This window comes from Mastigoproctus giganteus, chromosome 12 (genome assembly GCF_048544385.1).
Source record: "Mastigoproctus giganteus isolate SK-2022 chromosome 12, ASM4854438v1, whole genome shotgun sequence".
Taxonomy (NCBI): domain Eukaryota; kingdom Metazoa; phylum Arthropoda; class Arachnida; order Uropygi; family Thelyphonidae; genus Mastigoproctus; species Mastigoproctus giganteus.
In genome coordinates this window covers 139,842,410-139,870,388 of record NC_143586.1, presented here as the reverse complement: position 1 = coordinate 139,870,388, position 27,979 = coordinate 139,842,410, and the positions used below count along the sequence as shown (strand labels likewise).

The following is a 27,979-nucleotide window of genomic DNA, read 5'->3' as shown; positions in this document are numbered from 1 at the left end:
CTATTTCTCAGAATGATCTTGTCTTGGCGCACTTAAAAAGACGTTTTTCACTAACATTCCAGCTTTTTTAAATGCTTTTATTGCCTCTCCTTCCTTTGATCGACTAGGCAGTTCTTCTAATTTACGGATAGTTTCGGGTTGGTCAGGATCAACGATCAGTAACATAATAAAGCTTCCATCGATTCCTCCCACTGCTATGGAAGAACCATCAGGACTGCAAGTAATCGCTTGAACTTTCGCTGGCAACCGGTAATTCGCTATCATTTTTCCATCTATAACCCTAAATAGCCTTATGGAATTACGACCACTATGGTAATAGACAACGTAGTTATCAGTGGGAGTAAACATCGCTTTGACACTGAATACTCCTTCTGGTGTTTTTCTTAACAGTGTCCGAAGCGTGCGATTGCGATGAAGATCAAGAAGTTCGAGCCCGCCCCCTGGAGGAGAATAGAGACCAAGCTTTCCGTTGCAAGTTGTGTTTCCGTGCCACCTCGAAAGTGTTTTCACTTTTAATTTAGAAACAATATCGAAAACATGGCTAATTTGTTTACATAGCACAGCTACACAGGGAGTTTTGGCAGGAAACAACACTAAATCGATATAGCCAACTACTTCATCGGGATTCAGGTTAATACGGTGAAGAAGAGTTCCGTCCCTGCTTAAGTGTATCTGTAACTTTTCATTTCCATTTTCTAGAATTGGAATAACTAAATACTCGCTATTGTTAGTAACCACAACTGAGCGCAGCTTAAAGAGTGGAAAGCTGATAGAATATAGTTTTCTGCCGGCAGGAACTGTCCATCCAAAACAAGTGGCTTCTCGTTGTTTCTCGTGACAAACTATGATTGCTATAGCATCATCTTGGGTCAGTAATAACTGGCACACTTTCTTATGTTCCTCTCGAAAAATGACAGCTTTATTTTCTATACACCAGACCAAGAATACACCACATTCGATACTAATGATGTATTTACCACTTGAAGTAATAAGAGCTTGAGTAATAATTGATCCTACAGGATTGTCAGCAAGTTTAGCCAGAAGCTTTCCAGTTGACACATCCCATATGCCAACAGAGTTCCGTGTGACAGTAGCTGCAGTAGAATTTGTTTTGTCTATGCTAATTGAATCGATTGGTAATTCTTGGCGATCAATTACATAGGATAGCTCAAACAGATTGCTTACTGTCCATACTCTAACTGTGTGATCGATTGAAGAAGTTGCAATAACACTAACGTCATCAATTGTTAATGCCACCATCTGCAGTATACGTCCGTGATGAGCAGGAAAGACTTTCAGAGGACTACCGCTATTCATCGTCCAAATATACAGGTCCTTTCTCACACCACCAATCACGTACTGGTTGCATGTTGTCACCTCCACAGAACTTTGGGACTGTAAAGGTTTAATAGAGATATTTCTGACTCCATACGTAAGATGTAAATGATACAGATGCCAGTTAGATATCCTCCACACAAGGAATCCTGCTTTTATTGTCGCAATCAAGTACTTCTCGGATAAAGACAGTGTAAGAGCTAACACTTCATCTGCCCATGCCAAAATTATTTTCTCGAATACCCAAGCATTAGTTGTTCTTGTGTATAGCGACACGTTATGACCATTTTCACAACGTTTTACAATGTATGCGTTTTCTCGCTCAGCGGTCAGAGCTAATCCACCGCAGATTTCCAAGTCTGGAAAATTTTTTCCATCTACAATTGTTCGAAGCACTTGACTGCAGTCATTCTTTTTGGAGGTTCGCAGTGCCAAATGATATTCTGAAGGACCGGAGAAAATCACAAACAACACAGAGTATTCTTCTTCACTGATGGTTAAAGAATTTACTTCATTGCCTGTAGACGTTGAGTATGTAAGAACTTTCCTATCATACCATGCGACGAATAATGATACTGATATAGTTATTCCTCCTATGGGTCCTAAGGAGCTATCTGAAGACATTTTAAAAACTGTTTCTGTGAGAACATTAAGAATGATGATGACATTATAATTTGTGTATGAGACAGCATATTTGTCATCTGGGCTGAGAACCACTGCTAGCATAATGCCACTAATGTCAGGATTTATGTCTTGCGTAATATCTGATGTTGAGAGGTCACACATTATAAATCTGTTAGATACTGACAGAAAATGTCGACAGTCAGAAGTGATTGCAAAACCAAAGACTCCAAACTGATGATCTTCAACTGAATATTTCAAAGGACCTCCTGGTGTATGTAAACAATGATAAGCTGGTATTAAGCCACAGTTCTTAGGTCCTTTCTCATCACACTGGCGGATAAGACTGCTGATATTAGAATGAAGACCTTTAACAGGCAAAAGTCGAGCAACAATTTGAGTAGCTATCATCTGAGGATATTCGACTAGAACTGAACTTCCTAGGCGGAGAGAATCTGCTACCAGAGTCACTTCTCTCACTGATTCCCTTTCCGTTAAATGTTCTCGAGCATCCTCATAATCTGCAAGGATGGCCTGCAAAGGGCTGCAGCACAGTTTATGATAGAGCCACACATAATTAAACAGTACTTCATCAAAGAGATCGGTGAAGCGTTTTGCACGGATTAAATGGAACGGTAACTCATTAAACCTCCTTAAATTATATCTGACCCCACTACTACTAGTAAATACTAATGGCTGTGAAGGAACTTTACGATCGGCCTCCCCCTCCTTCTGAATTATCGAGAAGCGCTCTCGCTGGACAGGAGTATAGGTGAAAGGTTTAGGTGTACCACCACCCCATATTCCTAAATAGTAGTCTGCGATGCTGGAATGAAAATGAAACACGGAATTTAGATTTTTCAGGTATCTCTCTTTAGCCGCATCTCGAAACTGTCTGTGATACCAATTGAGCACAGTAATTCCGTCAGCTTCGCGTTCTGCTAAATATCCAGGTATATCATTACGAATGCGAGTCCAAAGGAGAGGAGGAATACGCCTGACCGGTGGAAGATGGTATTGAAAGACGTCGTCGAGCACATAATCGTCAAGTGAAAGCAGATCCTCTAGTTCATTCTCACTAATTCCATTCCTGGATGCTGTGATGTATGCAAAGGCATGAGACACTAGAGCTTTTCCATGCTGAATTTCTACTCTTTCGAAGAAAGTCATAATGCCATCTATTAAGTTTGATGCAAGCCGTGTATCTTTAGCAGGAGTGTAGGACTTCCACCGAAGAATTTCGGTATACACCAATTTTACAAAAATGGCTAGACTACAACTGGAAATTGCTTTGCGTGTTATTTGCCACTGATATTCAGTCAGCCCTCTACTGGCATTTGTCATCCATGTCTTCAGAATACGAATGGCCAGCTCCTGACTTAACAACTTTATTTCTAGGAACTGCTCGTTATTTTCAACCATTTTATGAAGAAGGTGAAAATATGTATTTTCTTCTTCTTCGGAATCAACTGTGATTATTATTTTCACGTTCTCTGGGAGCGAGGTTGGTATCCAGGATACCAGTCGGCTTCCTTTAGATCCTGACAACTGATCTACGGCGTCTAGAAATATATACAGTGGGTGTTCTTCAGTCGCACTTGAGAGAAGCCTTTTCAGATAGCTAGCCAGGGGCATGAGGTCGTCCGGTGCGTAGTGCCAGTCGAGGTTGTAATTGTAAGCGATCTGGCGACAGACGCCAGTCAACATTGGTATGACCGTGGAGCTTTCGGGTGTGATGCCAATGAAACGCATGACGACAATAGGCTTGTTGGCCGAAAACCATGAAGATACCATACTAGCAGCTTTAGCCAGCAGCGATGTTTTTCCACAGCCTCGTACACCGTAAATAACAAACGGCTGTTTTGAGTCACTCTGAATATAATCGCGAACTCTGTCCACTTCCTTTTGACGCCCTTGGAAGATATGTACCGCATTATTGCAGGCATGCAGATGTTGAAGTATTTCTGTCACAAGCGGCGTCTGCATAGTTAAGTAAGCTCTTCGCATGGCACGGTCAACAAGTTTCTTGATATGTTTGTAGAAATGAATAGCAAACGTACGTAGGTATTCTTCATGAGCCATAGGTGTCAACCCATCTTTGTCTTGCCATTCCACTTCGAACCTATTCAGAAGAGAAGAGAAATAAAACTTATTAGACTAAGGACAATCTTAATTTAAAATAATCTACAAGAGTAGTTTTTTTTTTCAAATAATTTCAAAAGTCGCAACTAGGAAGCTGTTTAATGATGTTTCCATTTGAAGTTGTTCTCCCTAACAACTTCAAATGGAAACAAATTGTCTAGAAATTCTGCAATTCGATAATTTCTGTACAAGGTTTTTCGTTATCTCTTGCACTGCCTCATTCGATGTTCTTTGTAGAATAGTCGTGTACCTATGTGTCACCTTCTACGATGGCATTTGAAAGGAGGGTGGGGTCACTATGAAATTGTTCTTGCAGATCATGACATGCATTATCCTACAAATTGAGACACCTAGACACTGGGAAGTAACCTTTAAGTCCAGAGGTCACATGGCAGCTAGTAATACTAATACTAATTAAAAGTACGATAAAAAAAAACAAAAAAAAAACATGCAAATTGAATGAAAGATATATCGAACAGAATGGGGCGAGAAGAGGGCCTGCTTTCCTTCAAAAAAGGTGTGACAATAAGTTGCCATATACTTCATTAGCCACGTAGCAAAAAAGTGGGATATCCGAAATCAACTGTGGTGTCCTATTAGATCACAATTAATGACCCCAGATCATGCAAAACAGATAATGAAAAGTCACGAAGGTACTCTTAATGAGCTGAATGGAGAGACAATTGGCACAACTGATATTAGTGCAGGATCAACAGCCCACAGAAAAACACTTTATAGAATTGGGTTACCATGGACATGCAGCTCTGGTTAGCAAAGCCATCTTTCAGCAACCTTGAAATTCAAATTGTCTAGAAATTCTGCAATTCGATAATTTCTGTACAAGGTGTTTCATTATCTCTTGCACTGCCTCATTCAATGTTCTTTGTAGAATAGCCGTGCACAAAAATTTGCATGTTACTGCATATCTTGATGTACAGAACAGAAATAGTCGATACAGCATATGGAGAACAGGATATAGGGTGATGAATCACGTTAAACAGTCCTGGATGTACCTAGGCATGGAGTATGACCTTCTCTACATGCAAAATAAACCGATTTCACATATTGTATTGCATCAATAATAATGTTCAGTAGCTATAGTATGATGATATGGACCGTCTTTACTGGTTGGGGCTTTGCCCACTAGTTCTCATATATAACTAAGAATGCAACTGTCTATTATGACAATGCTATCAATTCTGCCTTACTTACATTATGACAATTTCTTGGAAGAGAGGTTTTATTTCTATTTGCGTGCAACGACCTATCACAAAGCACCAACAGTAGTTTGAGGAGAATAATATGGTGAACCAGTCATTTCCAGCCCAGAAATCAAATCACATTCTAATTGAATACCTTTTGGACGTTATAGAACCTACGGAAACTCTGGTTTTCGTCCATGAAACTGGTAAACCGATTATAGAATACACGCAGTTCGCAAGGAATCCCTTTATATGATATGGCGATTTTTTTTGTATCTGCAATAGCCGTTAGCCCATTTTTACAATTTGCAAATACTAAGAAATTTCTGGGAAACCATTCAGAAACTTGCATTTTGATATTGATTGCGTGCTCTCCAAATTACTATCCATTTCCTGTGTTTCAGAAACTGTTTTTCCAAGTCTGATCTCCTAACAGAAATTGAGGCAATCTCATTCTTGTTCTAGTTGTTCTTTGAAATCTAGCACTCTAGAAAAACAAAATCGTAATGGCACTCAAAGAAATCTTACTCGGATGCGCGTAAGAGATGGACACACCCAAGGGGAATATTGAGGGAATAAAACCCACCAAGAACACTCTGTTTACGTTATATAAAAGTATTAGCATGCGTTGACGTCGTAAAAGTTGCCAATGTAAACGTAACAGTCCCTTCCCCCAATCCTGACAAAATTTCTAGGTTCACCACTGACGGGGGTTGAAGTTGGTGTTAGACTACGCACAGTGGATATACACAATCACCATCTAGTATCAGAGTTCCATACATTATTCGTGTTACCAGGGCTATGGGTAAAGGAAACTTTTGGATGGCACTTGTAACTCGAAGCACATTACTATACTCTTGGAATATAGTGCACAATGTGCTGCGAGTAATCTTCCTCTGAGTCATTATAACTGATAGGTAATGTCCTTAAAAAGTTTTATTTTAGAAATAAATTTAAAAAAGAATTTTTTTAGCATGTAATTAACGTGATCAGTGAGAAGCAACATCGATTAATTTCCATTGTCATGCGCACTGGACGATAAACTGTCTTCAATTCGTTCAAATTTATTTTCTATCATCAAAAACAAATTGAAAACTGACTGGGAAGCTAAATTCCTGAAATTTACGGAACAATTTATACTTTTATCCTCCCATCCCCATCAAAAGAAAATAAGACAAAATCCAAGCAAAAGTAAAAGGACAACGTGCTGTTAGCACTGTAACACGCTCTGTGAGACATTGGTAACGTCAGAACTCTGATGTGCACGCTTTTTATCTTTTCATTTCTTATATACTTTAGCCAAATTTCCTATTCCAAACTTATTAACAGTTTAATTATGGTCGTGGAAAAATGCAAGGGCGAACAGATAGCAGTCAAAATTTGTTAAGAAGTTTTCAATGAAGAAACGCAGGCTGCGGAAGCTGCTGGCTGCATGATAAACCTTGCCACCACACTTTATCATTTACCTCTTCGATTTTTTAGAAAATTTTGCGTATTCCCCTGCTTAGAGTGGAAAGATAAGAATTCGGTTCCAGTCTCCAGACCCGAAGAGAGTACTTCTAGTTGGGACAATAGGAACGTTTCCCTGTTTGGAGTGTACATCGACGGATGGCTTACCGGTTGCACTCAACAAGTTACCCGAATAAATTTCTCCTTTACTTATTAGGGAAGAGAGCTTCCAGCTGGCTGTGGTCTACGTTCGAGGAAAATGTGCACAGCAAATTGATAACTCAAGTTATCCATAGTCTTCGCTGCTAAAAACAGTTATAATGAAATACTATAAATACGTCTAGTCATAGGTTGGGGCTAGACGTATGAGTGGATGGGAAGCGAATTTAGAAGAAACTTATGTAGGCCTGCTCACCCATTCACATACATGAATGTTTGTGTTAATTGTTGTACATAACCTTACATGTCATTCTTTTAAATTTAAAAAAACAAATAAGGAATAACCTAAATTCAAAGAAGCGATTTAGTAAAATCTTGACAGGCTACCTCAGTGGAGTATCATCCTGTGGTGCACTGCACCACAGCGGAGGCCAAAAGGAAAGAAGAAAATGACATATAAATTATAGGGTACCAGAAGTAGAGCTCGTAGTGATTCACCACTGGATTACCTTCGGTGTATACACTATCCTACCATTAATATCAGAACGCTTGCATATATAAAAATAACCTTTATTTAAAAGAAAACTATTAATGTCTGCTGAAACCTTTAGCCTTTAATCTCTGTAGAAAAACTCTCCCTCAGGGTTTTGCAAGTATCCTCCGATATTTTCCACCATTCGGCCTTCAAAGCAGCAACTAGTTCAGTATGTTTTTTTGGGCGGTTTCTCCTCACACGCATCCGATGATACAGTTTATCCCAGAAGCTCGCTGTAAGATTGAGGTCAGTGCTGTGGGCTGACCTCAATTGACCAACTTTTCAACGTTCATGTCTTCAACCAGTCCATCACAATGCGCAAAGTAAGACATGGAGCATGGTCCTATTGATACAAGTATGGGTCTTCCCTGACGTGCTGCCTCAACGAGGGTAAAGCATTTTTGTCCAGGACGTCTTTTTTTATTATATTAGGCGGCCCCTGTCAAACTTTGGCAACCCTGCAGTGTGTATACCAAATAATTCAAAAAAAAAGCCAATAAAAAAATAAAATAATTTCTGATCCTGATCAGAAATTACATTACCGAGTTCACAGAATCCAAATAAAGTCCAAGCAACTCCTCAAGCTGCTTCTCGGATATATTTACTACATACAGATCAAGGACCATTAGGTTTACTTAATGTCACACAAAAAAAAAAAAAAAAAAAAAAAAATTGTGCAACACTCATATTGTGGTGCATTATAAACAAAGTTATGGACAAAATCTTCCTCAAGAACACAGTCTGTAGATCTCCTTACCCGTAACACAATGATATCCGCTATGCAAAAACTGAAGCAGGACTATAAACTGCCAGACGATCCGTTGAACACACGATCCATTGTGAAGTATCATATCCTGCAGCATCTACTACATCCAGATCGTCTACTAAAAAAAAAAAAAATTTTATCCACCCGAATAATTAAATTCATCTGCCGTGCATTATGTCTGTAAATTGCGTATGTTCTATGGTCGATTTGCCTGTTTTGCTGGACGAAAAACCCGAGTTGCCTGGGGAAAAAACCTTGCTATCTATGCCTCAGACCGATTAACTCAGCCACGGATTGAAAAAAGCCCATTAAAGTTCCTCGCGTCATCGATGCGATTCGAATCCGTGCCTTTCCCACCCAGTGTGGAGAGGACGGTGACGATACCACTGTGCTACACGCGCAGACCCCAGTTCGTCTAGACTCTAGATAGACCTCACTATTCATGGATTTTGTCCAAAAACGACCAATGGTCCCACGCCAAACGGTGTCCCAGACCATCACGCTGCTTCCGCCAAACTCTGTTATCAGCCACACACAAGCACGAGCACGACCATCAGGCTCGTAGATCATGCACCGTAACTCGTCACTCCAAAGCACGGCTTTCCATTGGTGTACAGTCGAAGTACGGCGGGCTTACATCCAGCTAGACGGCGTCTGTCATTGCTCGGGGTGATTAGTAGATTGTGGATGCTCCATATCGTGCAGCGTCCTGTGCATTGTACTGATGCTGAAATGTGTTCCAATTGTCTCATTGAGAGGGTATTGTGTGTGTGCGGCGCGCGCGCGGTGAGACAACGTCGACCTGCATTCCGAGCGGACGATTCCTAGCAGGGCTCGCCTGCCCCAACACAAAATTTTTCCTTTTCAGATTACATCGCCAGTGGCAGGCCTAAGAATCTTTGCGGTACGTTGCCGTCACAATCATACTACCTGCTAGAAGGCTTATGAACATATTTATCATTGTGTCTTACAAGTGGTGCTTGGACAGGCCATGACCAACTATCAACGGAGGGGTGTCTGGATGTTAATGGTAGGGCAGTATTTGCACTGTATTTTGTGTACCAAGGTGGAACTTTCGAGGGGTAAATATGTAAGGAAAATGGTTGAAACTATCACTCACAATAGCTACTCACTTGGCGAAATTTGGATACCGCATCTTTCCAGGCAATCGTATGTCTCGAAGATCAGCTAGCAATTCCTGGGCCTCAGTGTCTACGGCACGATTTGCGATATCAATAAACTTAGCTGCTGACTGAAGGTAAGTCATGCTGATGTTGTTGATGTTTCTAACGTATGCTAAGCAATGGTTTCTGGTATTAGACTCATTAAGAATACCTTTGATGACCTCCCGTTCTGTCACTGTATAAAAAAGAAATTTTTTTTTTAGAAAAGGAGAAAAAAAATCAAATATTTTGCTACTTGGCTATTTAGTTTTTTATACTGAAACATCAGAGATAAAACACATGAAATTAATCTACGACTAAGTTTTAAATTTCGATGGAAAAGAATGCAGCATCCAGTAGATGTAATTCAGAAATATACTGCTAATAAGAGTCGGTGCTAAGCAGAAAGCAAGATAAGCAGATAATTTATTTTTTTTTTTTAGATGCATCGGTTACTGAACGAGAAACGTATAGGGAGAGGTGGTATACTGGAGAAGGTTCAGATCCGATCTGTTATAAAATTTATTTATTTGCAAGGCAAAGAAGTAAAACAAATCCAAGAGGAGATGAAATTGTATATGGGGTGGACTGCCATTATGAGACTGAAAAATTGGAAAAGACATTTCAGGTGTGGGTGAAGCAGTGTGCACGATAACCCAGGAGAAGGAAAACCCATCTGACAGACCCTGCCATTGTAGTAGATTGGAGGAAAAAAATTAATCAATTACACATTTGTAGTGCAGCAGAATTTTAAATAGTCAGAGGTGAAGTAGACGTGCTTACAAAATACCATATGTTTGCATAATCCATATATCTTATCACAGGAAATGCAAATTAAACAGTATATTTCGAAATATTGCCCAATAACAATATGAACAAAAGCAAAACTTAAGGAGATATGACCATTAAAACTGGTTCTTTAAGAAATGGATGTTTACTACATGCCTTGACCATAAGAACCGGTAGCAATTAAAAGTAATAGTATATAGTGATATAATGACTTTATGTATCATTTCTGATGGCAGGAAACTGCTCCTACATCGTTCCGGAAAGAAAACTGTTGCTTAAACTTTGTTAAAAAAAAAAAAAAGTTTAAAAAATCTAGTGTAAGGATCGGGTAAGTGCATAAACTGTTGTGGAAAAGTTTATCAAAAATAAAGTTCCAATTACTCGGCAGTAAGTTAAGTTAAAATTAACTTAACTTACTGCTCATCATGCATAGATGCAATATTTAAAATAAAGCAAATTATAGAAACATCATTAGAGAATAATAGACCGATTTTCAGACACACTAATTGCATAATCAAAACAGATCAAGGAAATATAAAAAAAAAAAAAAATTCAGTATTTGTACGAACCTCGTACAAATACTGAAATAATAGTGAATCAACTGAAGCGATTGTCATCAGCACCCTGAAACAGCTGCTTTTGTATCAAGTTACGGATATATTATGTCTATCATAAACATGACTCGACTACAACCAAGCGTCAATAACGGGTGTCATGCTGACTGTATACATTCTTCAATTCAAGCACTCCAGAAAACAGGGTAACCCTGTTAATAAACAATCTTGACCACGATTAACAAACATCTTGACCACGATGCATTTGATAATCACCTGCTCCATCTGTCGTTGATTATCAGAGTGAAATGTAATGCATCCTTAAGAGATCTTGGAGTAATCTATATTTCACAACACTACATGCCCCAACAATCAGAAGTCTTGAGCTGGATAAACAACAGATCTCATATTATGCTAGATACCAATTTAACGGAGATATGCCTGACGTAGCCAAGTGGTCAGGAGCGAGAGTGCACAGCACGCGTTCCTTGAGGGGACCGGGGTTCAAGCCCGTGACTACTAAATACGATAAATATTTGTATTCGCGATTTATTGTAAACTCTACTGACTTGGTTGTCGTGCCGGAGTATAAATAGAAAATTTAACTTTCCCTCAGATCTAGATTACCTGTTTGTTAAGCCATCGTTGTCCAGGACCTAAACGTCATCAGTGATGGCTCAACCACTGGTAGTTACCGGCTTAACTTACTGCTCATTTCCAGACTGAATAAGTAATTATTTGACAAAATCATGTTTTCCTTTATATTCATCTGCCAAAACGACTCCGATCTCGCCAAGGACTACAGCTTTTTTTACACCAGACTATTCATATTATTTTAAAATCAAACTAAACCGTGGCTAATGGAAGACTCCAAGACCCATTCAAGGCAGAAACCAGTTCACCAATGCTTGAGCAATAATTAATAAAGTCATTAATCCCACCATTTTCAGCTTAGCTCCTTAAGAGAATAATTACCGCCTTAAGAGATTAGTCTGAATTTTCTTTTCATCGAACCATCCTACTGGATGGACTACATCGCTATATTATGCTTAGTCCTTTTACTATCATAATCTACATAATCTATCCAGTTTACTCCCAATAATCTACCTAATCTATCCAGTGAACATGGCTAGCCCTGGACCTGTGTTATACAGCACATGAAGATGGCGTTAAACTACTAACAAAATTTCCTGAACAGCCACCCCATCTACAATAACTTCTGGCATTGATAATAACCTAAAGGCTCATGCTAGTGTCTTCACATCTCCGATAAATCGACTGTCAGAGAATTCTCTCCTTCGAAGTTGGCGGCAGAATTCATTCAGACACTGTCGAATCGAGATCAATTTTGTGCCCTTAGGAAAAATAGATCATGCATAGATGCAATATTTAAAATAAAGCAAATTATAGAAACATCATTAGAGAATAATAGACCGATTTTCAGACACACTAATTGCATAATCAAAACAGATCAAGGAAATATAAAAAAAAAAAATAAATAAAAAAAAAAAAAATAAATGAATAAAATAATAACTAAAGGAACAAGACTTGTTCAGTTTATCTCTTCAGCTTGATAATGGATGAATTAATTAATGAAGTAAATGTAGTAATAAAGGAATTAGAATAAATATAAAAAGTTAAATATAATCTGCTATGCAGATGAAGTATTAATGGCAGAAAACGAAAACAAGTTGTAAAGAAAGCTACATCATTTTAATAAAAAAGCAAAAGAGTATAGCATGGACATATCAATAGGGAAAACAAAGAGCTAAAAAATAGTTAAAGACGCATTCCATATGTAAATTAGAATTAGAAGGGAAAATGACAGAAGAATAATGAAATTTAACTACCTAGGAATTCAGATATTTCAGGAGTAACTCATGAAGAAGTAAAAGCACAAGCACTGAAAGCGAGTAGAATATCAGGGGGTTAAATAATATAATTTGGAACAACCCAAACATCAGTCGGGATGTAAAAATTAAAATATACGAGTATAAAACGGCAGTAAGACCTAAAATAATATATGCAGTTGAGAAAAGGGATACAAGAGTGAAAAATAAAACCACATAAATGAAAACACTAAGAGATAAAGTTAAAAATGAGGAAAATTAGAAAACAATACAAAATACAACCTATTAAAGAATGGACACATAATATAAAAAAAGAATGAGAAAACATAAATAGAATGGATAATGATAGGTGGACAAATATGTTAAAGAACTAGACATATCGGCAAATATAGTAGAAAAAGGCCAAGTAGAGGATAGGAGGATTATCTATCCTAACCAACAAGCATCAATCTTAATGGGAAAAGAAGATTGCTCAAATATATGTGACCACAGCCCCATCACAGCCGGGGCCTGAGGCTGAAGCCCCTCTGTCCTTATCTTAAACGGGCTTTGGTTAGCACAGTATTCATCCACTGTTATTCTGTGGAAAAGGCCTGGGTTCGAATTCTGTCTTTCCGGGAAGAGTTTTTTTTTTTTTTTTTTTCACAAACCTGGCCGAGTTAGTCATATCACATGCATGGTTTTATTTCCTGAAAAACTCGGGTTTCTTCTCCAGAAACAAAAATTCAACTGTGAAATAGCCAAGTCATCAGTTTGAGAGAAATTACGGCTTCGGTCACCAGCCACAAAATCTCTGGGAGTCTACTTCAATTTTAAACTTAGATTCAAATTGATGTAGACTCCAAGATTCTTTGATTCCGATTCTGTGACCACACATTACTTTCTGAAGAGGTTTAATTACCTATAACGGGTGGCCAAGATACAAACTATTCTATATAGACTGCAATTCTTAATGCTGCATAAATTTGGGCCTTTGTCACCAGTCACTTCAGAGAACAATATACGAATCTGACTTGGATTTTAAAATTGGTAATGCATAAGAATCATTTCCCTTCCCAGGTAGACCAAAACCACGGTTATGAGCGAACATACAAAAGGTTGAAAAACTTCACAATAAGACGCACGATGTTAATAATAAAAACGTTTATAGGTATGATAAACATCTAGAATATATCTGTGAGTCGCACGTTCCTCTTCCATCTTTTCAAGTAAAAATCTGACATCGAATTTGAATAGCTAATATAGTCACTGCTCTTGCGTCATAAAACCTCATTCTGAACAACATCGAATTTAGTCTGTGAGGAATATCCTTTTGAACACATGACAAAAATTTCAGTGGTAAATCTAGTGTCTTACTCATTCTGATGGATATCATCGTGTAGAGGACGCCGAAAGCTCTCCAATCATACGGGTTATGGAAGAGCCGGACTTTTAGCAGGCAACTTTAAATTTTAATTTCTGTATGAATGATTCTGTAAAAGCTGAAGCGAACTGCTGTCATTGTCTGACTGGCTGAAGGCCACTTGCTGCCTAAGTCTCCTTTAGCGAGGGCTACTTGGTCGGGCTATTTTGATAAATGGAGATGGAAATTTTTGATAGATGGATTTTGATAGAATTGTATTCCTTAATTATAAAATATTTGGTTGTAGCTCATTTTGTTTTATCTGTGCTGAAGTCAGAAAATATCAGCGTAAACAGAAAAGCGTGATCGTAGCAGTAATTATTCGACCGCCATGAAATTCCACTTGCCTGGAATTCAATAAATCATTCTTCGCTTGTATTAAAAGAAATTTTTAATAATACCAATTTACTTAAGAAGCCAAGTTACTTGTGAAACGTTTCTCTCATATTTCCATATACGGCTTTTCTTGTTGATAAAATTCCTTAATGATTATCGTAGCGAATTTATTTTACAAATACATATAAAAATACCTGACATCATGTAGTTGTGCATAGCATCCTTATCCATCTGTTGAACGTTATAAAGTGTCCGAGCAGCCCTTCTCAGCAAAATTTGCAGCTTTCCTAAAGTATCCCACCAAGTTCTTTGGTCCCGAATTTGCAGACGTGGTATCCTCTACAAAAAGAGGGGAAAAAGATAAATATTTCTTTTTAATCAACAGTGAATTTTTTTCGCAGAATTAAATACACTTATGAAAATAACATATTGTAGCAGTAATAAAATTATTTAAAAGAGATGATTCAGAGGAAAAAAAAAATCGGTTTTCATTGATTTATTATTAGTTCACATAAGCAAATTTTCTTTTAAAAACATTAATGAATTAAATTTAAGAAAAATTTAATTTTTTTTGTACCATTTTGGAACGTATATTATGTTTTATTGCTCATAAAATTTATCCGTATCGAATCTGTAATAAAATTTTTCATCTCTTAATTGAACACTATAATCAAAAGTATTTAACTCTAAATAAGTAAAATTTATGAAAATTTTTGAAGTTCCTACTTCTAAATGAAACTTTAGAAGTAGGAATTTTTACACCTATGCGGAAACCAGCACAGCCAATTTGAACGTTATTCGTCGAGGAATTACATAGGGTAGGTTTAAAAGTATGAAGGAATACGGATCTTCTCAACATTCTTCGGTCTGAAACATTGAAGTGAACTTCACTCATGCTATCAGTCGTAATAAGCCGACATAATTATCATTTTTCTGAATTACAGACCACAAATTACTCATTACGCGAAGAATTTTTGAGCTTTGTTCACAACATGGAAGAGTTAGTCGGTCTCAATCGAGGGTTAACTGGTTTTTTCTCCCGAAACTGGTTTTTCGTCCAGTAAATACAAGCCGACCGAAAAATACTTGCAATTACAGACAATATACCAACCTCATAGTCTTAGTTGCTTTGGTATTTAACATGCACCTAGCCAATTAATTACTTGGCTTTGTAATTTATGATTAATATCTCTGAAAAAGACTTTTGAGATTTTGAAACTATTTTCTTATGTTTATTTGAAGAATATGCTCCTACAAATGTTCCCTCCTACATTTGTTCCCTGAAATACCCTATATATATGTACATATTCATATGCAATCTGGCGACGTTCACTTATAATCTAAGGTGCTGTGACAAGTATGTACATAAGACAATTATTAAAAAACTTACTTTATTGTTAAAATTTATTAGAATTGAGCTGATAGGCTGTAAAATGTATACTGAAGGAATTGCATTAGTGTCCTCTTTGTACCACATGTCTAGAATTTTGATATCGCACCCCAGGATAACTAGCATCTTCTTCATCTTAACGAATTCTTGACCATCAATAAAAGTAGGAATTGGACGATAACCATACTTCTGACCGAGAAATACCTAAAAAAAAAAAAAAAAACCCCATAATAGCGGAGTTAGAATTTTTCAAATGCAGTATTTAAAAATTCAAAATGATAATCATATGCCAGTTTTTGTAACATTTTAACAGTAGATTTTTTGTAATATTAATACAATATAGTATGCTTGGTCCTTTGCTTATTTTTGTGATGAAGTATTTTGTTTTCTTTTATATCTAATGATTTTTTTTAATTACTATCTAGCCGAAACCTGTGAATGTTTCGGCTGGACAATACTTAAATTATTAACAGAAAGTACTTTACTTCAAGTATGAAATGATTTACGTAATTTATTCCGGGGGGGGGATTAATTGAATATTAGCATTAATTCGATATTGTAGATGCGTACGTAGTGCACAAGTAAAGAAATGTCTTTCAGGGATTTTATACAAAACATAAAAACTATATATATAAAAGGTGGTTAAATTTTAAAGTTTAGAAGTTACTTCAATTGTATTTTATGAAAAATAAATAAATAAACACAAACACCGCATGAATATAAATCCATATACAATATGAAAATGGAGCAGCGCTGCAGTGCGATCGCATAGTAAACCAAATTAGTTCTCTGAAATACAATATTCGTAATTTTTCTATTGTATTCAAAACCCAATTTACCCAGTGGGAAGCCGCCTGAAGTTTATTAAACGTTTTTCTTTAATATTACAAGCATTTTCTGAACCATTAGACCAAGCTGTTATAGTTAGGCAAAATACCGAATCGTAGCAATATGGATCCGACTGCTTATTACAGAATAGAAAAAAAATGCCACCGACAGTACTAATAGCATCACAATGACTCAAGCTTAACGGATGAAAATAAGTTTCTTGCCAACTTCTCTAACCAAATGTTTTGATGAGGCACTCCACTAGAGAGCGAGCAGTGGGAAACTCTCTTCTTTATACAGAAAAGTCTTGAACTATTGCTGGCTCGCTAGATATGATAAAATGATTACGGTCTGGGAGTTTCTTAATGAAAACGGCTCAAAAGCAACAGTCCGAGAGATTGCTGAACTTTACAGGTTGGCGAATAGTTAGTACTGTACCTCCCACAACTCTTCTGAATTCATCAGTACTTATCGACTGTTACTGAAGATGGGAATACAAGAACACGAAGTGAACAACCAGTTGTACGTGCAAAGTGAATTATGGCAAAGACAGATGGTGTTCGCTGCCCTCTATCATCCTAATCATCAATATGCCGGCCTTACCTCAGTCTGTCAACCTGATTTGACCTCACCACCGCAGAGCTCGTCGAAACCGGCACCATGAACATGTGACGCGGAGCCCTGACAAATGGGGTACCGTTCTATTCTCTGATGAACCTACAAACAGATTGTAGAGGTTATTTCATCTGGAGAAAACGAGGAATGCAGTACTGTCCTTCCAACATCAGAGAAAGGGGCACTTACGGTGTAGTCTGTGTTCTCGTGTGGGGCCGTATTCCCTTCATGTTTTTTATGGCGGTACAAAAACTGCGCAGAGGTACCGAGAACAGATCCTCGAACCCTATGTGCGGTTGGACCAGATTTTCTTTCGTGCACTACACTCACGTGGTGGAGGAATATCTTGAAACTGAAGATATCCAACGACTGCCATGGCCAGCACCATCACGAGACTTAAATCCGATCGAACATGCGTGGAACGCTTTGGGTGTTGCATTGCACGTCGACAGATAAATCTGTTCAGTCACTTGGCGAGCTAAAGTCTGCACCGGTGGAAGAATGGGATTTGTTGAATCTTACAGACACCCTTATATCGAGCATGGTTCACCGGTGTCAGGTCTGTTTAGCCATTGGAAGGAATTATACGCCGAACTGATGTCATGTGACTACATTTTCGAGCATCTTGTATCGACTTCTGTAATGTGACATTTTTGGTAATTCTTATACAATCCCTATAACTGTCCCTTATACCTGACCGAGAATTTTCTCTGTCTCTTCATTTCATCGCTGTTCTATGGTACACCACCATATCAAATTTTGTCCCGCTTCATCTCAAGATGCACGAGTTAAACCAAGTTTTCTACGTTAATTTTGTCGACCAGTGTAGTTTTACACATACCCTGCGGTGAAATTAAAAGGAATATTTGGAAAGCAATTGCCAAATTAAATGCACACAAGTTGTTGACACCATCCTGTTTCTTCTGCAGTTCGAGATTTCGGACGGTGTGAAATTTGTATTGTCCATGTATATTATGCCCGTAAAGTGCGTGCTCTCTGGTCGATTTGCCTGTTTTTCTGGACGAGAAACCCGGTTTCCGAGAGGAGGGTGGGGGCAACCTTTTTGCCTACACTTGAGACCGACTAACTAAGCCACGGAGCATAAAAGCCCATAAAAGTTTCTCGAGTCATTGACGGGATTCGAAGACTGACTAGTTACCTGGTGTGAAGAGAATGGCGATTACAACCACTGTGCTATATGCTCGGAAAGTTAGTGAAAGAAAATGAAAGAAAATAAAATAAAAAGAGTAAAAATATAAAAAGCAAGGTTTTGCCGGCAAATCCATATCAAGAGTAGACGTGGTTCCTCCAGTCGAAGGAAATCACTGAAGGATATTTCAGTAATCTGGACACAATTCGCAGACAAAATGCAGTCAAGTACCTGGGGAATAACTCTTGATGACAAGCAATCATTTCTTTAAGATGGTCGCGGATAAATCAAGGCGTATATTGCGGTGCTCGCCAGGTTTACAAGAAAGGACTGGGGGCCTTTCTTGTAAACGGGCAGACACGTGGTTCCTCAAGGGAGGAACCACGTGTCTGCTATACAAGGCAGTTTTAATTTTTTGTGACCTATGGCAAATGACTAGAGTTACCGCTCTAAGTCGTCTCGGGCCAGTTACCGCTTGACAGCCACGTAGCTTTCTGCAGACTGTCCCACGCGGTCAAACTATATCAGCAGACAGAATTTTTTGGGGTTTGCATCCATCTTGACAAGGTGGTTAAAGTGGAAAGGCTACATCCGTATGGTAGACACGACTTTCTGGCACAGATAAAGACAACGTCACCAAGTACTTTATCCCTACAGTGGCACACACTGATAAACAATGCTCCATGGGTTCATCAAAAAGAAGCTCTTGGACCTCACCCTTTCTAATGATACCACTTGCTACCGTGTTGAGAGCAACAAAATTATGCAGAAATGTAACATATACCTCGATGTAAGAACCCAGCTGCTTACTGCACTCAGCCTTTTCTCTCTATAACCAGAGCACGTAATCCTCTAGAACTGTGATGCTTTCCAGGCCTTCTCTTCCTTTGCGAGTGCACTGTTCAAAAAAAGATGGCTTTACCAGCTTTCTCTACGCGACCTTGAATCTGCTCCCCAGTCACCAATGTCCATCCCAGACTACTATGCTCCTCCTGGTGCCCAGCTCGCCATAGCACCAGCACTCCAGGTTGCTATTCCGCTTCGATCGCCTAAGTCTACTAACTCTACATCAACTTCCAAGAGAGGATCAGCTCCAACTCACAGGCGTCCTATATACTCGTCCCAGGAGATCACTCTACAATCAGGCGAAATATTTTCCTACTAATATTGAATTCTTCCTGACGCGGGATCCTGTGGTATAAAGCTGACTCAGATCACTCTTAAGCCCTGGTGCGATCTCTACTCCGCATCCCATCTCATGCTTCTGGAAGTCCTATGCTATTCTGACGCCAGGTCACCTTGGCCTGATGTGTGACTTTCAGCTTTTCTCTAGCTCATCCTTTCAGCGATCGTGCCTCCCGGTAACTAAGTGAGCAGCCCGACAACACAAACTAAACACTTCTCACATAACTCGCTCTACACACATCGACTGATTTTGAAAAGTAATGCAACATCACAGAGTACTTAACGCGGATTTGTTGGGAACCATAGGAACCGCCTAACAAACACAGACGTCCACAAGATATAGCGACTCCACGATTTTAGAAGTTATTGGATGTAATTAAAATAATCGCATTCAATACTAAGATCTCGAGAGAGCCATATCATGACAAAAAATATGTTTTTAAAAAATATATAGCGTTAAATCACACCTACTCGTACACGTGACACACAGGTAACTAAGTTAGTTTCCACGCGACGATTTAAAAATCAAAGCACGTCGTTTATACACATTTTAACTTACTCACGCATTTTAACGTATTTTCTTCAGAGAATTGATACAGCAAAGCACGTCGTTCGTGCAAGAAACACGCAATTGAAGTTTGCTACCTTCATTTTAGATCACTTATAAACGGAGCAATCTGTATGCGCGAACTCACTACGCTCACTGATGAAACCTTGCCTTTCTTTAGTTATTTAAATTGAAGTCATTCTTTTGAAAGTAAATTTAAGGAAACGCATATTTCGTGTGGTATTTATTACGTTTTAAACATGCGCTCACACACTGACACTGCAAGGAATTCAGCAATAGCTTTGATAAGCAAATAAAATATTAAAAGCTGTACTTGTAAGGGAGGAATGAAATGGCTTTTAGCAGGGAAATTAAACTTTTTATACATTTTGCATTTTCGTCAGTTTTTATCTATAATGAAAGACGTTATATGATAACTTACTACAAAATTTGGTCCCATCGATAATCTTTGGCAATTTTCTATTTCTTTCATGCACAGCTCTGTAGTCATATGGTCGTCTGTGGCCTCGTCTCGTACTCCCCATCTCATATCTACTACCTAAGGAATAAAAAAAAAAAAAAGTGAATTCATTGCACTGCCTTAAGTTTTAAAGTCTATGTAAATTACAGGAACAGCTATATTACTTCATTATATAATGTAACCTGGGCTGTCATAATTGCACAATTTAAGTCAAAAAGGGATATTTTAGATATTATAGTTATGGGTTGAATAAGACTGTTTTTTATAAATTGAGGTATCCGCATTTATGAACGCTTACTTGAGCAGTTTAACTGCATCATTAGATAAAAGTAAAATATGCTATTTCAATCTGGTATAGAGACAAATGAATTCCGTCTATAGAGTATTCAGATAATTTAATGGACAATATACTCTTAAAACTATCAGGTACTCTTTGATACTGGTAAAGTTGATTCCATCGAATGGATCGTAGGAGCAAATTAAGATTACAAGAGAGTCTAGCGAAAACTAGAGATAACAGCCAGAAGATTACACTGCAGACTTCATGCAGTTTCAGAAGTTCCATTGTTGAGTGCTATATTTGTAGTATAGATTTTCTAGAAACAATACTGGGTTTGTGCCCCGGTAAGAGGGACCGGCGATTTGATATTCCAAACAAGAAATTTCGACTCCTGTTCCGTGTTATTGTAAATAACCAATAAATAACTAGTGACACCTTTTCTATACGTTCTCAGATAACCTCAGTCATTCCTTGGAAATTTTAATGGGGTGTTTCCGGACAACACTGTCAACTGTTGTGTGGTCAAAACACGCAATCGTCTTCATGGCTAACTGGTTTTTTCATGTGGCAATAGTCGTTGACTTGTCTGCTGTGCTCCAGACAGAGGACTTGAAATAGTGATACTTGTTTTCAGAATTGTTAAAAGAGTAATTCTGCGTTCCCCCGAGAACTTCTCGTGACTACTAAATACGGTGCCGTTTCTTGTATTCTTTCGATCTTGTGAACTCCTCTGACCGTTCGGTCGTCCCGGAGTATAAACGCATAATGTATATTTATATTGAATAATTAATTACGACGATCGAAAATTGTTCATCCTTACTATGATACTTTTTAAATGAATTTCATTATATTATTTCTAAAATATTCGTGTTTTTGAAACACAAGAAAAAAGTATGACCTAATTTCGTGTAACTAGAACCGATAAAGTCCATTACTATACTAGCCATTTGTAAAAAAAAATAAAATAAAAAGATTAAAAAAAAACTGCATCGGGAAGAACGCCAACATATTAATAATTAATTCATTAATCCAAATTCACTTTCCTCAACTATCATGCGGAGAGGAATATCTGTTTCTAGCGTGCTACCCAACAGTATGAGAAGATTCACAAAATACGAGTAATGACCTACGGTTCTTTCAGAGAATTTTACCACTCCCGTCTGCGTGCTGTTTATCAACGGCGAAATGACCGAACACAGGAGTGTGCTTGTGACCGAAATATTGAATTATTCATTCGCTTTGCGCCAAATATAAGGTGTGAGACGAATACAGTAACCCTTATTTCGTTCTTTGGCTTCTGTGAAAACAGAGTCGAATAACTAATTGAGGTGGAGGTAATTTTAATGTTGACTTCAACATTAAAATTGTGACAAAGCTGCATTGGAATTCTGTTCCTCCTTAGTAATACAATTTCTTTTACAAGTGTCATGGTTTGTTTATCTCCAGTCACGTTTCCCGAAGCACTATCAGCCTTACTAAATAACTGCGGCAAAATTCGTTTAACCAATGATTGGACGAGAACGAAGTCCTATGTTTGGAAAAGAGAAACTTAGACCCAAGTTTCTCTTTTCCAAAGAGAAGAACTTAGACCCAAGTTTCTCTTTTCCAAAGAACCCCCCCCCCCCCCAAAATATATATATATATATATTTAGGAAAGAGACTCTGGTGGGAATAAACAGTTATTCTTAGCCGAATGACCAGGTTAAAATGCACGGTGCATATGATACTAATAAATACGGTACTAATTCTTATAGTTTCTATATTTCGAGCGCTTTTGACCAACGAAAAATTATTTATTTCCTGCCTAAATCTGGTCTCGACGATCCACCATCTTTGGAGACTGCGGAAGCTTCCAGTGCATATTGCAAAGCTAAGGCTCCAGTTTTTGAGACATCAAATTTCCTGTGGTTTTTACCATTCAGCAATTAAAAATTATATCGCTGCCGATCGGTTTTGAGTGCACCGTCTATTTAAATTGCCATACGACAAACTGCACAACCATAATAGAGAGCAAACGAAACAGGTCTTGTTCTGGTGGCAAGCCGACGTATTGGTTTACATTACGGGTCGTAAACCTCTTGACACTAGCTAGCTTCACATCGTGGCATTGAACGCTTGCTATAGGAACACTAGTCTATTTTTGCCACAGTTTCTTCCCATAGTTGTCGTATATTGCAACCTTCTCCTTCAACATATGAAGGAGAAGGTTGCAATGTGAAGGTTGCGGATATCTATTTCGAAGAGCTCGCTTCACTTTACTCCACAGATGCTCAATTGGATTGAGATATAGATGACCTCCCCAGATAACTGGAGAGGTCATCGCAGTAGGCTGAATGCACTCACATTCCTGGACCAGTTCTGTACAATTCCTGACATGGCCCATTAATCCACTTCGGCCAGTACCATTCGCAGATGGATACATCACAATCATGAAGGGATACGCTGGGTCGAAACCAATTTCCAATAATCCGTGGCATCCAAATGTTACTGGTATGAGTAGCTCTCATTGTGCACAACGAAAACACTTCCCACACCATTACACTGCCATCACCAGCCTCTATTGACACCTGGTAGAATGAGTCCATGGATTCGATTCGTGCTATTTCACCATATTCTGGTCTTTCCGTCAGCGAGAAAAAGTTGTAAATGGATTTCGTCAAAACAACCACAGTTTTTCCAATCCTCCGCTTGATCACACTGTAACCGCACTTTGTTTTTTGCTAACAGGAGAGAAATCCGGTTCCGTCGTTGTTGTGACACCCCTACAACATATGACAAATTGTGCCTTCTGAAATATGCATATACCTGTATATATGCATGATATACTATTACTCAATAAAGATTACCAATACTATGTTTAATATGGATTCCTAAAATGTTTTTTGTTTTCTCTTTTAAAATGAGCAGCTGTTCATATCAAAAGAAAGACAAAATATGTTTACTCTGCATAAATGGAAATTTTTATATAACGTATTTACTAATTAGTTTAGAATTACATCATTTACTTGCCTGAAATTCGAGGCCGAATTTTTCCCTGCAAAAATCCTTCAGTCTCGGATATACTTCTTCCATCAACCGATTTCTTTCAAGAGACATATCTGAAACGTTGAACACGAGAATTTTTAACGAACAAAAACTGAGCCATGCTTCATACTGAACAAGTCATATTGCAATAGCAGGACATTACTTGATAAACGAATTTTTAAAAGTAAATAGATATAAGAGAAGAGTTTGTTTATGGAGAACAGCCTTCTGTAGAAGAACAGGCACGAATAAAGAAGGAGAAGGCCCTGGTTCGACCACAGACTATTGTTTGAAGTTTTAGCTGCTTCTCCTAAATTGCAGGAAGGACTAGTTGTGCTATTCTTGAGTGAGAACCTATTTGAAGAATTTAAACTAATTTAAATTTAATATTTAAAAATGTATCTTATAAATTATAAGGCGCAATATTTCGGAACACCATTATGCCTGGCATTTGTGGATTATGAAAAGGCATTTGACTCCATACAGCATAAGGCAATGTTTCGGGCACTGTAAAAATAAGGCATAGATACCCCATATATTATGATTTTGAAGAAAATATATTAGCACGCTACCTTATTTATTAGACTAGACAAAGACAGTAGCAAATTTAAAACTGAGAAGGGAGTTCGACAAGGAGACACGATATCTCCGAAGTTGTTTACTGCTGCCCTTGAGGAAGCTTTCAGAAGATTAGACTGGAAGAAAGGAGTCAATGTGAATGGAGAGTACCTAAACCATTTACGATGATTTGCAGATGACATTGTGGTCATAAAACACGATCCCAAAGCATTAAGAGGAAAATCTTAATCAGTTATGAACAGTTAGTAAGGATTTTGTACTAAAGATGAATATGGCTAAAACAAAGTAATCATGAACATGTATGTCACAGAAAGGGACATAGCAATTGAAGGAGCAGTAACTGAAACGGTGGGGTCATATACTTATCTGGGACACGTTATTCGCTGTAATAATGATAAATGGCTGGAAGTCAAGAGAATAATAAATTTTGAATGGATAGCATTCAGGAAATATAGTCATATACTGAGGAGCAATATTCCAGTTTGTCTGAAACGTAAAATAATGAACCAACGTATACTCCCCACCATGACTTACGGAAGTGAAACTTGAGCACTCACCAAAAGAATGGAAGAGAAGCTGAGAACTACACAGCAAAGAATAGAACGAATTATATTGGGAATCAGACTGTTAGATAAGAAGAGAAACACATGGATTAGGCAGCAAACTCAAGTAAAAGACATTATTATCAAAACTATAGAACTAAAATGGTCTTGGGCAGGACACATAGCCCGAAGACATGATGGACTAAGAAAATAACAGAATGGTACCCAAGAGGAGCTAGAAGAAAACCTGGAAGACAACGGCGGAGATGGATAGAGGAAATTCATGAGATTGTGGGTAGTAAATTGTGGGTATAAAACAGAAGAAACTGGAAAGTTGCTGGAGAGGCCTTCATTCTACAGTGGATTGATTTCAGAACAATCCGGTGTCTTTCTTAGCTGTGTGCTCTTCAAATAAAACTGTTTCCATCCCCCCCTTATTTTTTTAAACGGACATTGAACTCTAGAACACAGTCAATAAAGGATTTTCTCGGCGCTAATAAACAGACTTTCGGCGAAAGCTGCTGCTTTCATACGTGAAGTATATTTTCTTATCTAACGCTCTCAAAATGTGGAAACGTGAATCAGAATTTCTGCGATAAACTCACAGCCACCTTCAAGGTTCAAATTCGCAAATTCGTATGCCACTCTAGAAATATTTGCAGGAATTCTGATTCACGTTTCCACATTTTTGTGTTTTTTTTTAACACAAAAATATATCTATACTGAAAATATATTTCGCGTACGTATTTAAAATAGTTTTCATATTGATCTCATTTGTAGCTATATCAAAAAGTGGAAAGGGGACTTATGAGATCGTATATCCAAATCATATTTAGTCACGTCCAAACCAAATTAAGGGCACAAGTGAATGAAAGATTGCCCTAAATCATCACCTCCCGGTCGCACAGTCATTATTACCACAGTTCTCCCAGGTATAAATAGTCGAAGTTTGAATCCCGTCAATGACGCCAGGAATTTGTGGACTTTTTTTCGCAACGGGGCTGAGTTAGTTGGTCTCGGAAAAAGGTTGCATGGCAAATCGACACGGTGGGGAAGCTATAAATTCTGGACCCCTCAGTCAATTTGTCGAATGGCTTACACGTGATCTTTAACCACCATACAAAATCAGCAGTCGGGTTACCTGATTCTTGAGGAATTCCTGGCGGTATGCTAGTTTTGCCGTTAAGCCGACTGATGAATACATACAATTACGGAACACAATATACTGACTCCTCACACTTGGTTGCTTTGGCGGTAACACACATCTTGATATACAGACGATATAATATACAGGCGATCCTCGGACTTAAGGGGATTACATTCCTGGAAAATGCGCCTCATTAGAAACCCCCCCCCCTTTTTTTTTTTCTTTTTTTTTTTTAGGTCCTAGCCACTGAAATCTCAGGAAAATAGGTGGTAGGACCTGCCAGAGCAAACTATAAGGGAACACCTGGCTGGCCTCCACGTGGCGGAGAACGTAAACGACAGGTCCCATCTGGGGCCTGGCGGCTAACAAGCCAGAGGAACAAGGGGCACAACATATTACACAATACATGATCCACACACTTTTAAACCTCTGGCCTTGACAGCGTACTGTCCTCGATACAAAGAACATACGCGGAGATGGGGTAAATCCCTGGTGCCGTTAGACCCAAAAAATACTCTGTACTCTGTACTCATTAGAAAACCTCATAAAGTGAAACCGTTATATGAGGGCCTAAGTAGAGACCTCCAACATGTGTTAAGTGTATCCTTAAACGGTAAAATAATTTTTAAAGCTATTTTAAAAAAAAATTGTGTTTTAAAGGCATTATGGTTTGGTTTTTTAAAATGATTTTCATGTACCATATGTCAATTTATTGTTCTTTTGCTTATACATGTATCGGTGCTGTAAGCAAAAAGCACAAGTCAGAATGCTTTAGGTAATAACACGGATAAAATTTTGCAAAAGACCTATCAATTCTTTGACATCGAACACGAAATTATGGGAAAAATGCATATTGTTCAATATTGGGAGAACTGTAGACAGAAAAAAAAAAAAAAGGCAGATGAGATGGACGATAAGAAGCAGAAACTCGATTTTAATAATTCCGTCATACTATATGACAATAAAAAAACACAAAAAAACGACTAAACTATTAAAGTCACCCGGTAATCTCTTACATATATCTATGTGTATTGTGTCTGTAAATTGGGTGTGTTCTCTGGTCGATTTAACTGTTTTGTTGGATGAAATTCCCGGGGGGTAGGGGGTACCTTATTGCTTACGACTGACACCGACTAACTCAGCCACGGAGTGAAAAAGCCCATTAAAGTTCCTAGCGTCATCGATGGGATTCGAACCCGAGACTTTTCCATCCGGTGTGGGAGGAAGGGGACGATACCACTCTGCTACCCGCGCAGACGCTTTAGGGCAGTCAGAAAAATTAAAGTTAGAATTTGTGTCTTTCAATCTAAGTTAATTAACAGATTAAGAAAACCATCATAAAAAACTCTTTGTAAACTGCCGTAAACTTACTCTTTGTAAGCAGCCGTTTTAAAGGCTGAATTATTTTTTATAAATCATTTTCTTTATTAAACACACTATGGAGTGATTTGTTTTGTTTCAGATTAAGCGTCAAGGCAGTTAAGGCCATGCGGCACCAATATAGAAAAGGTTTGTAATTGCATATTTTTGATCGTTTTGCCTGCTTTCTGGAAGAGACATCCGAGTTTCCAGGAGAAAAAGGACCAGGCAACTTTCATAGAAGAGCGACTAACTTGTCCACAGTATGAAAAAAACCTATAAAAGTTCCTCTTTTCTAAACGGAACTCGAACCCAGACCATTTCCCCAAGGTGGAAGGCTACCAGTCGTAGTCACTATTTTTTCTGTTACCTTTCCTTTTCCTCCGGATCTAAATGTACACGAACGATATTGTGTATGAATTGCAGTGAATATTGACATTACTTACCTGTAAAAGTAGAACTGGTGAAGATGCGAACAATTTTCGTTCCCACAGCAGGCAAATTATCTAGGGAGCCTCCAAAAATGTTATCCAGTGTTCCGTCATCCAT

General features: G+C 38.2%; 1 protein-coding gene across 1 annotated transcript; it reads right to left on the bottom strand.

Annotated features, from left to right (window-relative positions):
• On the bottom strand, window positions 1–27,979 carry LOC150077462 (NACHT and WD repeat domain-containing protein 2-like). Its single transcript, XM_090385911.1, has 7 exons — window positions 27,877–27,979; window positions 23,789–23,877; window positions 20,461–20,577; window positions 15,694–15,897; window positions 14,498–14,642; window positions 9,343–9,568; window positions 1–4,078 (listed from the first exon to the last, which is right to left on the bottom strand). The coding sequence occupies exons 1-7, from the start codon at window positions 27,977–27,979 to the stop codon at window positions 1–3; spliced, it is 4,962 nt and encodes a 1,653-aa protein (XP_090242037.1).